This window comes from Trachypithecus francoisi, unplaced genomic scaffold, assembly GCF_009764315.1.
Source record: "Trachypithecus francoisi isolate TF-2019V2 unplaced genomic scaffold, Tfra_2.0 Lachesis_group12, whole genome shotgun sequence".
Lineage (NCBI taxonomy): Eukaryota > Metazoa > Chordata > Mammalia > Primates > Cercopithecidae > Trachypithecus > Trachypithecus francoisi.
In genome coordinates this window covers 58,965,533-58,979,880 of record NW_022681457.1, presented here as the reverse complement: position 1 = coordinate 58,979,880, position 14,348 = coordinate 58,965,533, and the positions used below count along the sequence as shown (strand labels likewise).

Below are 14,348 nucleotides of genomic sequence, written 5' to 3'. Positions count from 1 at the left end.
TGGTGGCACATGCCTGTAGTCCCAGCTACTTAGGAGGCTGAGGCAGGAGAATCACTTAAACCCGGGAGGCAGAGGCTGCAGTGAGCCAAGACTGTGCCGCTGCACTCCAGCCTGGGTGACACAGTGAGACCCTGTCCCTGTCTTAAAAAAAAAAAAGACTTGAGCCTCAAGAAGTATGAAGTCAAAAAAGATAACTTGATATAGTCACAATAAAGGCTGACTTCTACCTTAAGTTACCAGACACAGCTCATAAAACCAGCTGTCTCAAAGACAGTATTATCTTTATTAAAAAACGGATATAGCAGCACTTACAAAACAGAGTTCATTCAAAGGCATTGTACACTGTCAACTGATAATGTGGAGACAGCAACCCCCTGCCTAGCTGGTTGTGGGCTCTGCACAACATTTGCCCGCAACCACCTGCTCCACTTGGTACAATGCAGCCCAGAACACCCGCGGGGAGAGCCAGGCCACTGTGGCCCTCCACAGCTTCAAGCCTTTGTTGTTGTGTGAGTCCCTCAGGTCAAGTAGCACCTTCCATAGCAGCATTGGGAGCACGCACTGGTGTCTGGAGGTGGCTGGTGTACTTGACCCACTTATTTAAAAAAAATCTATAAGCATTCAATAAAAAACACTTTGCCCTGTTCGATGCCATCCACAGAAATACTTCTGTTGTGGAAGAAACACTCTTCCATTTAGATATCTGTAAAAGCAAACGCACGCCTCCGCTGCAACAGACAGAAGAGAACGTGGAGCAGGCGCTTCCGTGTGACTGTCTTTGGTGGAGAAGGATGGGGTGGTCACGCCATTTCTGGCTCGCTGCTCTGCTTCTTACTGCTCTGTGGAGGGGTGAGGAGCCCACTGGGGAGAGGAGAAGCCCTATTTTGTTCAGACAACATGGCTTTCTTTGCTCGGGCTTTGTCCTGTCGGTAAGAATAAAACGGACAACATGTTAAAGTACAACATATCCTTGGGCTTCAACTACCATAGGCTTTTTCTTTTTCTTTTTTAATTTTTTTTTTTTTTCCCCGAGATGGAGTCTCGCTTTGTCACCCAGACTGGAATATGGTGACGGGATCTCAGCTCACTGCAACTTCCACTTTCCGGGTTCGAGTGATTCTCTGCCTCAGCCTCCCGAGTAGAGTAGCTGAGATTACAGGCACCCACCACCATGCCTGGCTAATTTTTGTATTTTTCATAGAGATGAGGTTTTGCCGTTTTGGTCAGGCTGGTCTCGAACTCCTGACCTCAGGCAATCTGCCCGCCTCAGCCTCCCAAAGTGCTGGGACTACAGACATGTGCCACCATGCCTGGCTAGTTTTTTAAATTTTTTAGGGATGGGGTCTCCCTATGTTGCCCAGGCTAGTCTCGAACTTCTGGGCTCAAGCAGTCCTTCTGCCTTGGCCTCCAAAAGCCACTGTGTCTGGCCACTATGTCTTTTTCTATGGAGGTGAGTAAAGGAAAAAAAAAAATCAAAGAACACTTTAGAACTCTGTGGTCTATACGATAGTGAGATACAGCATCAATTTGCCAGGATTTTTCTTGTTCAAGGAATTAAAATTGGAGTTTTTTAAGGATATTTGGAGCCTGCCTAAAGAAAACTGAACAGGTTATTTAGGCAGTTTTTTTTCTTTTGAGACATAGTTTTGCTCTGTTGCCCAGACTAGAGGGCAGTGGTGTGATCTCAACGCACTACAACCTCCGCCTCCCAGGTTCAAATGATTCTCCTGCCTTGGCCTCTCGAGTAGCTGGGACTACAGGTGCCCACCACCATACCTGGCTAATTTTTTTTTTTTTTTTTTTGAGACGGAGTCTCGCTCTATCGCCCAGGCTGGAGTGCAGTGGCCGGATCTCAGCTCACTGCAAGCTCTGCCTCCCGGGTTTACGCCATTCTCTTGCCTCACCCTCTGGGACTACAGGCGCCCGCCACCTCGCCCGGCTAGTTTTTTGTATTTTTTAGTAGAGACGGGGTTTCATGGTGTTAGCCAGGATGGTCTCGATCTCCTGACCTCGTGATCCACCCGTCTCGGCCTCCCAAAGTGCTGGGATTACAGGCTTGAGCCACTGCGCCCGGCCTAATTTTTGTATTTTTAGTAGAGACAGGGTTTCACCATGTTGGCCAGGCTGGTCTTGAACTCCTGGCCTCAAGTGATCGGTCCACCTTGGCCTCCCAAAGTGCTGGGCTGACAGGCCTGAACCACTGCGGCTGGCCTATTTAGGCAGTTTTAAGAATTTGGGCAAGAAGGACTGAAAGAAGGAGCAGCACTGACCAGCAAATCCAAGCTGTCTCTGTGGGTCTGTATGTTGTGTGCATCTTCATCAGCAACGCCCCTGAAGTGCTTCAGTTTTGAGCTCCCCGTCTCCCTTATAACCATGGCAAATGGAACCATCCACTTGACACAGTTCTCTATGTCGCACCACTGATATCCTGCAGGGAAGATATCGTGGGCTTAACCTGAGGCTGACAACTGAGTGTAAGCTTAGTATACCTTGTTTGTGCACGCATTGGAAAGCCTACTTACCTGAAACCTTTTGCATCAATTCAGATGAAGAGAAATGATACAAGGCTGAAGCAGCAAGTATACCATAAGGAAATTCGAGGCAGTCAACATCCAGGACACAGAGATCCAACAGCTATGGAGAAGAAAAGAATGCTGAGATGGACGCCACCACACGCCTCTTCTAGAGTTCCTCACTCCAGCTGCAGGGAAGGTGGCCCCACGGACGTGATGGAGCCACTTACCTCTGCAATCTGTATAAAGATTTGCTGGGGATACTGCGGCAGTAGCACTTCATGTAAGTCATTTAGATATGCAACCTGCATGTATACATTCAGCCAGGACACAATAGTCAGGGGACTTAAACGCCACTTAAGGGCCTAAAGGAAAACAGAGAGAAAAGAGACCGATGATTGAGAAAAGAAGTTCAAAATGCAGCCATGTTCCATGCCACAATGTGTCCAGCTGGAGAACACCTCCCAGAGGCACTCCCACTTCAGGTGGAAAAGATCTGACATATGCATTTTAAAAATGGCTGGAAAATTCACTGGAACCCACCTTCATAATCATTAATTCCATGGTGAGAATTTCATCTCCCGAACAAGCTCCATCTGTCACATATGCAAACTGGTGCAACTTTGGAGGATAGATTTCCTGAAAGGAAATAAAAGATGGCACTAGCACCAAAGCCAGTCTCTAACAGTCTCAATTTATAATGCATCCAAAATGACTTCTCAGCACCCTGGCATGGAAAGAGAGAAGACGCACTGATGGGATTAACACAGAAGCCACTCCAATGGTTCAATGTGTTCGTTGTAAAAAAAAAAAAAAAAAAAAAAAAACTCCTCTCACCCACCTTTAAATAAATGGATGGAACTTTGACTCACTGTGGGTACTTTTGAAATATCCCCTTTTCAGTACCTTTAACACGTCTGAAAGTCGGGCCCATACACCCTTTGATAATCATACACAAATTTTTAATCTTTTCTTTTTTCTTTTTAGACAGAATTTCCCTCTGTTGCCCAGGCTGGAGTGCAGTGATGGATCTCGACTCACTGCAACCTCTGCCTCCTGGGCTTCAGCGATTCTCTTGCCTCAGCCTCCTGAATAGCTGGGATTACAGGCGCGCGCCCCCATGCCTGGCTAATTTTTGTATTTTTAGTACAAATGGTGTTTCACCATGTCTCAAACTACTGGCTTCAAGTGACCTAGCTGCCTTGGCCTCCCAAAGTGCTTGGGATCATAGGCATGAGCCACCATCCCAGGCCCAAAACTATAATCTTAGTTCAAAGATCAATTTTTTTTTCTTTGCTCAATGTAACTACACAAACCTAGATCTTCCATACCCTCACTACTTTTCTCTTCCTGGTCACTTTCCAGCCTCTTTTCTTTTTGGCATGTGTCTTAACTTTTAGGGTAGCAAATTAGAAAAATTTAGGATGAGTGCTATAGACAAAACACCAACCTCTTCCCCCAATCTCAGTGGAGCTCAAGAAATAACACACATTATAGAACGAATACTTGAAAATGATTTACCTCAAGTTTGGCTGCAATAAATAAAGATGAAATCCCAATAAGCTGTAAAAGAGTTTTTACAACATTTTCTTGTGTCGCCATATACCGGTCAAAGAAATCCTGTGCCAAGTAAAAGGTCTCCCTATGAAGTTTATAGACTTCACACACCTGAAAACATATTAAGTTTTAGAACGGTTACTTGAGGGAGGGGAAAAAAAAAACAAAAACCTTGTAATGACTTTGGTGAAGGACAATATAGGACAATATTAAATGCAAAGTTCTTGAACTCAACAACTGATTTTTTTTGTTAGTTTGTCTTTTGTTTTGAGACAGTGTCATATTCTGTCGCCCAGGCTGGAGTGCAGTGTTGTGATCTTGGTTCACTGCAACCTCCGCCTCCCAGGCTCAAGCAATTCTCTTGCTTCAGCCTCCCGAGTAGCTGGAATTATAGGCACCCGCCACCATACCCAGCTAATTTTTGTATTTTTAGTAGAAATGGTGTTTCACCTTGTTGGCCAGGCTGGTCTTGAACTCCTGGCCTCAAGTGATCCGCCTGCTTCAGCCTCCCAAAGTGATGGGATTATAGGGATGAGCCACTGTGCCCAGCCTAACAACTGATAGGTTTTAAATGAGGGGCCCTCTGGCCTGTCCCACCCTCATCTGCCTAGGATGTGAATCATCCCCTTGCCCGCACATCCCCGTGGAGCAGGCCACCTGCCTGTTAGTCACTCAGTAGCACACAGGTTATCAGATGGACTGTCACAGCACAGCAGTGCTGGTGTTCAAGCAAGCAGCCCTTATTTTACTGAATAATGGCCCCACAGGGCAAGAGTACTGAGGCTGGCTATTTGGAAACGCCAAAGAGAAGCCGTGAAGTGCTTTCTTTTAAGTGAAAATGTGAAAGTAGAGGATTAAAAACATAGCATAGCTAGAGCTCAGTACTATCTGTGGCTTCAGGCATCTCCTGCGGGTCTTGGGATGTACCCCCGAGGATGAGGGGTACTTTTGTAGTTACATACTCAATTTCTACATGTTTTCATGAAACGGGTCTGCCTGAGCTGTCCTTCCACTTCAGAAGAAAAGCCCACTTCTCATCCATTCAAGTCTTACAAGGTTGTCTAGGAAGTTTCTCTTAATCAGAAACTATAAGCTACCGTAGTTCATCCCAGTAAGAGATATACGACCAATAAAAATAAATTTTGTTATACTTGTTCTTTTGATTAACTGTTAAAGAGAAATAAAATAGTGTGGATCAAGAAAAGATTTGAGTTGGGTGCTGTAGCGCACACCCGTAATCCCAGCATTTTGGGAGGCCAAGGCAGGGGGATCCCTTGATCCCAGGAGTTGGAGACCAGCTGGGGCAACACAGTGAGACCCCATCTCAACAAAAAATAAAAAATTGGCAGGGCGTAGTAGCTCATGCCTGTAGTCCCAACGACTGGGGAGGCTGAGGCGGGAGGACTGCTTGAGCCCGGGAATTGGAGCCTGTAGTGAGCCGTGACTGCACCACTACATTCCAGCTTGGGCGACAGAGCAACTCCGTCTCAAAATACAGAAGCCACTCCAATGGTCCAAATATGTTAAAAAATGTGCTAAAAAAAAAAAATTGAGACAGAGTCTCATGGTCACCCAGGCTGGAGTGCACTGGCACTATCACGGCTCACTGCAGGCTCCAACTCCCAGGCTCAAGCAATCCTCCCACTTCAGCCTCTGCAGTAGTTGTGACTACAAGTGTGAGCCACTATACTCTGACAATTTTTTATGTTTTGCTCCGGGTGCAGTGGCTCACACTTGTAATCCCAGCACTTTGAGAGGCCAAGGCAGGCGGATCACCTGAGGTCAGGAGTTCAAGACCAGCCTGACCAACGTGGAGAAACCCCGTCTCTACTAAAAATACAAAATTAGCCAGGCGTGGTGGCGTATGCCTGTAATCTCAGTTATTCAGGAGCCTGAGGCAAGAGAATCGCTTGAAACCGGGAGGCAGAGGTTGCAGTGAGCCGAGATCACCCCACTGCACTCCAGCCTGGGCAACAATAGCAAAGCTCTGTTTCAAAAAAAAAGACAAGACATGGGGTCTCGCTATGTTGCCCCGGCTAGTCTCCAACTCCTGGGCTCAAGGGATCCTTCTGCCTTGGCCTCCCAAAGTGCTGGGATTACAAACATGAGCCACTGTGCCCAGCCAGGATTTGAACAGTATATTTTATTAGAATAAATGGGAATGGTGGCAAAAGGGAATGGATTCCAAGAAATTAAAAAGAAACAACGTCAGCCCTGTTTAAGATAAACTTGTTCACATGTGTTTACAATTTATGACAGTAGCTATCAAAGAGGTGATATATGCATCCCAGTGAGTACATTTAAAAGCAATTTAGCCAGGCACGATGGCTCACGCCTGTAATCCCAGCACTCTGGGGGGCCAAGGCGGGTGGATCACGAGGTCAGGAGTTCAAGACCAGCCTGGCCAACATGGTGAAACCCTGTCTCTTCTAAAAATACAAAAATTAGCCAGGTGTGGTGGCGTGCACCAGTAATCTCAGTTACTCAAGAGGCTGAGGCCCAGAGAATCGCTTGAACCCGTGAGGCAGAGGTTGCAGCTTGGGCGACAGAGCAACTCTGTCTCAAAATACAGAAGCCACTCCAATGGTCCAAATATGTTAAAAAATGTGCTAAAAAAAAAAAATTGAGACAGAGTCTCATGGTCACTCGGCTGGAGCCGAGATTTTGCCACTGCACTCCAGCCTGGGTGACAAAGACTCCATCTCAAAAAAAAGAAAAGAAAAAAAAAAAAAGATTTCGAAATTCTTGCTAAGAATACAAGCAAAACAGAAAGACCACCTCAGTAAGTATACCATATAGCTTCAGAGACGGAGAACGTGTCAAGGGAATCAACCACACAGAGGTCCTAATACACAAAAATGCTGGAAATGCTCAGTGCTTTCATGAAGCCAACAGGAAGACTCAAGCTCACCTCCATTAACCAATCCAGAAGAATTGCTCGCATTTTTGGCTGCAGAAGAGGGTGTTGCTCAAGAAAGTGCTGATCCCTTAAGTATGTCTTTTCCTTGTTTAACATGATTTTCCAGACTTCCTCTCTATTTGCCCAGCTACAACAAAACACACAACAAAAATGAGGCCCACAGAGGGGTAAGAATGCGTCCACGCTATGAGGGATAAAGGGGAGCATGGAGTAAGAGACCTGGAAGCCACATGGTAGAGTCAGCACTGACCTCAGTACAGGCAGCGGGGAGCCTCTGGATGGTGCAATAATCCGAGGCTTGCACGATGAGTTTGGGTAAACCCGCTCATCATCTTCTTTGTCAGGTGTGGGGATCAGGGAGCAGGGGTCTGCACAGACTGTATTATTGTCCCAAGGCTGTAAATGGAAAATACACAGGAGAGGTGAGATAAGATGCAAACAGCTCCTACATTACCCAAAAACACTGCAAATTCACTTGCAACTCAGTAAGATACTGGGCATGACCCCTGAAAGTGCTTCCAAAAGGTACATTATGATATTTTTTGTCACAATTCAAAGATTTGTTTTTTAGTGAGTACAATGCATCTACTAAAATTTCTTAAAAGGAAAACAGAATTGTCAATAAAAATATTTACATAAGCACTTCACATTCATTAGTATAAAAGATCAAAAATGTAAATTGGCTGCCATATATATTAAAGTCCCCTCAGTTTAAAACAAAATCCCATCAAATGTGACATTTTTTTTTGTTGCGCGACTAGCCAAATATGTTAAACAATAAAGGACTTTCTCTTTTCCTTAACTCGAAACAAACAGAATGAACATCCACCTAGTTAAAACCAAATCAAGTGATGGTCACAGGTCATACTATGAAGTCTACAGGAAGCTAGCCTAAATACTCCTTAAGACCTCTGAATCTTGAGTCTTGCAGGCTAATTCAAATACCCAATAAAATAAGGAACTATTATAAACCAAAGCACTATGCTTTTCTTTTAAAGGTTTCAGATATGTATTCAGTTTTCAGTATCTGAAAAACACTAAAGTTCATTTAGAATATTTTCTTTTTTAAAGCTATTCCTACTCTAAGATGTCTGTTTGATTTTTAAAATTATAAAATAGTAACTCTGCTGAAGATATTAGGCAGGTAACAATCCCACTAGCATGGAAGCCATATGAAAGTCTGAGACTTGGCTTTTTTTTTTTTTTTTTTTTTTTGAGACAGGGTCTCCCTCTGTTGCCCAGGCTGGAGTGCAGTAGTGCGATCTCAGCTCACTGCAACCTCTGCCTCCTGGGGTCAAGCCATCCTCCTGCCTCAGCCTCCTAAGCAGCTAGGACTTCAGGCATGCACAAGCACGCCCAGCTAATTTTTGTATTTTTTGGTAGAGATGGGGTTTTGCCATGTTGTCCAGGCTGGTCTCGAACTCCAGGACTCAAGCCATTCTCCTGCCTTGTCTTCCAAAAGTGCTGGGATTACAGGCCTGAACCAGCGCACCTGGCTTTTTTTTTTTTAAAAGCAGAGACCACCAGCCTGGAGGTGGTCTCTGCTTTAAAAAAATAGACAACTGGGGTCACTAAAATGAACGTGGAAACTTGGGCTCTAAGTGCTACCTCAAAGACACAGCACATAGTGGCGACCACAGCACATTGGTCGCCTTCAGAGGAAGCCCAAACACTTTCCGTTGGAAGAGCAAAGCCAGATAAAGCTCTTCCCCACCCAATGTACAAAGAATTGGGCATGCAAATTATCCATGACAGCTCCTGCCAACAGCTGTGCGAGCAAGGCTGCTTCCTTTCAGTTCTACTACCATGTGCGGGTGGCATTTCCTTGACTCAAAAAGGGTCACATTACAACCGCTGTAAGTTGTTCTTCATTCAGGAAGAATGAATTCTAGTATTGAAGGCATAATGCTGGGTGCCGCCCTCTAAGGCCAGATGGCTGGCACATCTGAGAGCAGGCCTTTGGACATAGATGAGTCCAGCAGCAGTTCCCAAACAAACTAGGTGAACCATCAGCAGACAAACGGTTTCCAAAGTTGGCCTTTTAGGGACCAGTGGATGAGGTAGAATAATTAAGTCTATGTCCTTAACTTGAGTGTACACTAAGTTTCAAAGCAAGATCTGTCTGACTTTATTTAGGAAGGAATAAGATAACAGCAAGAGACCAACGGGATTCCTAACCACTCCATCTCCTCTTACCACTTTTTTCCTTATGTAGGATTATTTTCTGAAAAGTAACAGTCCAGGATTCCACTTCAATAGAAAGACTGAGTCTCGTGCAAAAAAATTAAACAACAAAATGGATGTGTTAAGTAGGTCTTAGATAAAAGGGTATTCTTTTCATTAAGAACAGGCTAAGATGAAAATTAAAAAACTTCCATGTGGTCTTGATGAAGCAGTTACACAAGAGTTTAGCACAATGGCTCCAAGTAGCTCAAAACTGGCGTACTGGGGTGAACTATGATAACTGCAGAGAAAAGTTCTGTACGTGAACAGGGAAAAAGGTTCTGTGGTACCCCCAAGTTCTAGTTTCATGAATCTCCACAAAGAAATAACAAAGATACTGCTCCATACATAGACAGCTAATGTTTAAGCTATCTACTCTACAAAATGTACAGAAATCTGTTGCCATTAATCTCTGGATAACCACGAAAATGCCTTCTAGTGGGAAATGGGACAGCTATTCCGGCAGCACAGCTATCCACGCTGTGGCCAGGGGACAGAGCCACAATCCGTCCCAGGCACCCTTGTCACTACTCAGGCTATCCTTGAAAACAGACATGCTTCTAAAACTCCAAGAATGTAACAGGGACGGCCCTGCTTCATCTTCACCTGGAAGTTTCTTTTTTATTCAAAACACAGCTGGGAAAATAATCCTGAATTTCACAAAGTCAGAATTCATTTTATAATACCTAAAAAATCAACTTGCTTGATTTGAACATACTTTTTTTTTAAGGGGAGAAAAAAAAAAAAAACTTGGGATAGGCCATCTTACTTCCTTCTCTGAAATGATGTCTTTGAATGAAAAAGGAAATCAGGCCGGGCGTGGTGGCTCAAGCCTGTAATCCCAGCACTTTGGGAGGCCGAGACGGGCGGATCACAAGGTCAGGAGATCGAGACCATCCTGGCTAACACGGTGAAACCCCGTCTCTACTAAAAATACAAAAAACTAGCCGGGCGAGGTGGCGGGCGCCTGTAGTCCCAGCTACTCGGGAGGCTGAGGCAGGAGAATGGCGTGAACCCGGGAGGCGGAGCTTGCAGTGAGCTGAGATCTGGCCACTGCACTCCAGCCTGGGTGACAGAGCGAGACTCCATCTCAAAAAAAAAAAAAAAAAAGAAAAAGGAAATCAGCAACCCTTTCTTCAATAGTCAGTGGACCCCCTTCAGAAATGCTTGTCTTGGGGGATCTTACAGTGACAACTGCTATTTAGAACACGGCCCATTGAGTTGAAATCCTTCACACTTCCAGATGAACTACCCTGGCTGCTGCTCTGCACAGTGAGGTGCTCCTCTGCTAACCTAGCTGGGATCCCTGTACTCAGGTGGAACACTGTTTCTGTTCAGCGTTTATCTGTGATAGAGTCAGAAGGCCTGACCAGCTAGTTTAGAGATAGGCTGCTTCCCGCACTGGAGCCGTAACTACAGTCTCCAGCCATTTCTGAAAGTAAAGAGATAGTGCAAGCTTTTCCTGCAAGAAACTTCTGATGTTATAATGATGATCACACTGCATGCAGGAAATTTGGCAGGAACTCCATCAGGAGAGAAAAGAAAAGCAGTCAAAAAAATGTATTGAGACACCACCTATCATTACACTGAATGTTCCACTGATACTCTTGCTGAGGTCAGGCTGAGCTGGGGATCAATGCAGGTAATTGCTGGAGGGGCTAGAAGAACTTCCAGGGCCAGAAAGAGAAGAATTTGAAACCTGACCTACAGAAGACGGAGGAGGTCCTTAAGCACCATGACAAGAAAAATAGGTGTAGATGGGGGGGAAGTTGTTGCTTATAAACACCCAGGAATCCTCCCCCAGTTCACCAGCTTTTACAAACAAGGCTGAGGGCCCAACTTTGCCCCTGGGTGGCACAGGACTCTGGGTTACTTTCTTCCTCTCACTGAGTCTCAGTTTCCTCCTGGGCAGAGGGGAGGACTGAATAATGTGATGTCCATTCTGGTTCTTCCAGGCATCAGCACATATCTGTAATCTCAGACAGTGCCAGTCAGGAACACCAAACTTCCTGGAATCCCAGGACTGGCAGAGGCCAGTACCCACTGACAGGTACAGGGACATATGGGCTGTGGCTGCATTTGAGAAGTTCACTCTCACCAGTGTCTCCAGCGAGACGAGAGCATGAAACCCCATGTGACCCACAGGGCGAAGGACCTCCACAGAGGCCCAACCCCGGGTGGACCTACCTGGCTCCCACACTGGTCCCTCGCCGTCCTGTCGATTTTGGCCATTTCTTCATCTGGATCCTGCAAAAACTAACATGAAGCCACCCCCATGACCCCAAGGAAACACACCAAACAAGACAAAAACAGACAGAGAGAAGAAGAGAAAGCTAATCAGGTTATGAGCACCGTTCCTGCCCAAGGGACCCCCCCCCACCCGCCGTAGGCAGAGTCAAGTAGGGTACCCAGGTGAGATGGGGGGGTGCTCCTCAACCTGTCTCTTTTGTACTCACAACGGCCACGTTTGCCTTCCTCTTCCTGGAGCGAGCCGAGAACTCTGCACCGCCGTCCTCCTTCATGGTGTCCCGCTCCTTCGCATCCCTGTGGACCCGGGTGGCACCGGGCCGGGTGAGCACCCGCGACCGCCCCTCCCCCACGCCACCCGTCCTGTCCCGTCCGGCCCCGCGGCGCAGGCACTCACCGTTCCCTGCGCTCCCTCGGCATGATGGGGCTGCTCCGGCCTGAGGCCTGCGGGGCGGCGCGGGGTGAGGCGGCAGAGGGGTCAGGCCGCGGGCCCAGCACCCCTCCCCCCCTCGCGCGCGGGCGGCCGGGCGGGCCAGGAAGATGGCCGATGGCGGGGTGGCCTGTCACCCGCGACCCGCGCCCCCGCCGACCCCCGACCCGGGGTCCCGCCGCCTCCGCCGCCCTTGCTGGCCCGTCGCCCCCCGGGGCCCGGGCTGCCTCAGTGTCCCCTCTGCCCCGCTCCGCCGCGCTCCCAGCACCCTCCCGGGGCGCCCCGCGCCGCCGCCCGGGGACCCGCGACCCGGCCGCACCCCGCCCCCACCCAGCTCCCAGGCGCGGTTCGGGCCTCAGGAGTCCCTGTCCGCAGCCCGTGGCGGGAGCCTCACCAGGGTCTTGTCCGCGGCGGGCGGCGCGCTCCAGTCCCGGCAGGCGGCGGCGGCGGCGGGAGTCGGCTGGCAGAGCGCGCGGCGGTGGCGGGATCCGCGCCTGCCCCCTACACCGCGCTGGCGGCCGCGCCGGCTGCTCCTGCGCCCGGCTCAGAGCGGGACATTTAAAATCCCTGCGCGCGGAACCGGCCCCGGCCCGCCCTCGCACCGCCCCGCCGCGACTCCCAGCCCCTCAGCGGCGGCGCGGGACCCGGAGCCCGTCCAGCCCCGTCCCTCGCCCCGCCCCCGGATCCGCCCATCCGCGGCCCCGGCCAGCGAGGCGCAGGAACGGGGATCAGGGGCGGGGCCGGCGGGCGGGGCGGGGCCAAGTGACAGGGCCTGCGCGCCGAGGGCCCGGCGCGGGGCGCGGGGCGCGGGACGCTGGGCGGGGCGGCGGGCGGGACGCGGGAGAAGTCTGGCGCGCGGCGGCGAGGGGCGGGCCGCGGGCGCCGGGGGCGGGACCGAGCGGCGCTGGAGCGGCAAAAAGCCGCGTGGCTGGCGCGGGTGGAATGTAAACACGGCGGGCGACGCGGGTTCGGGCCCCGGCAGGGTCGAGACGGGGGGATGTGAGGAGGCCGTACACGAGGAGCGCCGCCCGCCGTTCCGCCGCGCGCGCTGTCCCGCCAGGCACGCCCTCCCCGCCCCCGGGACGCCGGGTTCCGGGCCCTGAGTCCGGGGCGGGGACATCCCCAAGGTCACCGCGCCTGTGCCTTGGCCTAGAACCAAAGCTTCAGGCCGCGGGGTCTGGGGCTCCCTGGGGGCCGACGGCTATTCCTGGCCGCCTGTCCATTCATCCATCAGTGCATTGGGTCGTTCATTCATTCATTCAAGGAATCTGTGAGTTCCTTCCACGCGCCCCTTCCATACGCGCCCCTCCCCCGCAAGCCCTTCCTGGCGCTCTGAATACCTTTCTGACCCTGGGATTCCCTTGCACCCCATCTCTCGCTTAAAGCCTTGCAGTTGAGGCGGGGCGCGGTGACTCACGGCTGTAATCCTAGCATTGTGGGAGGCCGAGACGACCGATCCCTTGGGGTATTCGAGACCAGCCTGGGTAACAGTGAGACCCCATTTCTACAAAAAAAGAAACAAAAAGCCTTCCAGTTGTTTCCCATAAGGATCAAATCCACACTCCCTGTCCTAGGCTACAGGCTCCACAGGACTTGGCCCTGACCCCCCACCCTCAGACCTCAGGCCTCCCCTCCACCGCTGCTCTGTCCTTTCTCCCTCAAGACTTGTATTTTTTCTTGGCGGGGTTGGGGGCCGGGGGTGGGGGGGTAGGTGGCAGGTAGGGATAGGGTCTTGCTCAGGCTGGTCTCAAACCCATGAGCTCAAGCGATCCTTCTGCCTTGGCCTTCCAAAGTCCTGGGAGCCCAGCCCCTACACAGTCTTGGTGCCTCTCTGTTTCTTGTCTCTCTCCTCACCTTGCTTATCTTGCTCACTGCTATATCCCTCAATTCTTGGCATAGTGCCTGGACCAAGGGAGACACTTAAATTGTGTTTCTGAATGAACGTTTGAAAGACAGGCACTGGCCAAGCCCTTGCAGAATTTACCGGCTAATGAGAGAGACAGGTAGGGAACAGTAATCACCTCAGAGTACCCTCTGTACTCAGCTTCAGGAAGACGTGTGTAAAAGAAGGTTCTGGCATGCTCCCAGGGCCCTTCTTGAGCTAAAGTCTCAGTCCTGTCCCTCACCCTCCCCTAATGACCGTTTTCTTGAAGTTAGAGCCAGGGTCTTATCAAAGAGGCTCATAAATTTGTGACCCCCCAGGTCCTCTGAGGCCAAGGCTGCCAGGCTACTTGCTGAGCATGGACCCACCAGGCTCCTGAACCCCCCATCCTGTGCCCACTAGGAATCACCAGTAACAGGTATCATAAACAGTGTTTCCAAAACGGCAGCCTTGGGCTAAGTCCTTCAAAGTACCATCTCAATTAAACTTCACAATAATCCTATTCATGTTGATACCACGATTATCCTGTTTCACAGATGGCAACTATCTACTCCCAAGGATCATTGTGAAGATTGA

General features: G+C 49.5%; 1 protein-coding gene across 2 annotated transcripts; it reads right to left on the bottom strand.

Moving 5' to 3' along the window:
- Nucleotides 1-255: 255 nt before the first annotated feature.
- On the bottom strand, nt 256-12,553 carry CCNE1 (cyclin E1). 2 transcript variants are annotated; one of them, XM_033225578.1, is made up of 13 exons: nt 12,437-12,507; nt 12,285-12,311; nt 11,858-11,904; nt 11,670-11,757; nt 11,401-11,460; nt 7,241-7,386; nt 6,982-7,117; nt 4,035-4,181; nt 3,057-3,152; nt 2,744-2,878; nt 2,523-2,634; nt 2,271-2,428; nt 256-923 (listed from the first exon to the last, which is right to left on the bottom strand). In XM_033225578.1, the coding sequence occupies exons 1-13, from the start codon at nt 12,446-12,448 to the stop codon at nt 801-803; spliced, it is 1,287 nt and encodes a 428-aa protein (XP_033081469.1). In that variant the 5' UTR covers nt 12,449-12,507; the 3' UTR covers nt 256-800. The 2 variants fall into 2 exon arrangements, with proteins under 2 accessions (XP_033081469.1, XP_033081470.1); XM_033225579.1 differs by lacking the exon at nt 11,858-11,904 and having other exon boundaries at nt 261-923; nt 11,401-11,469; nt 12,285-12,553.
- Between the last annotated feature and the right edge of the window lie 1,795 nt (nt 12,554-14,348).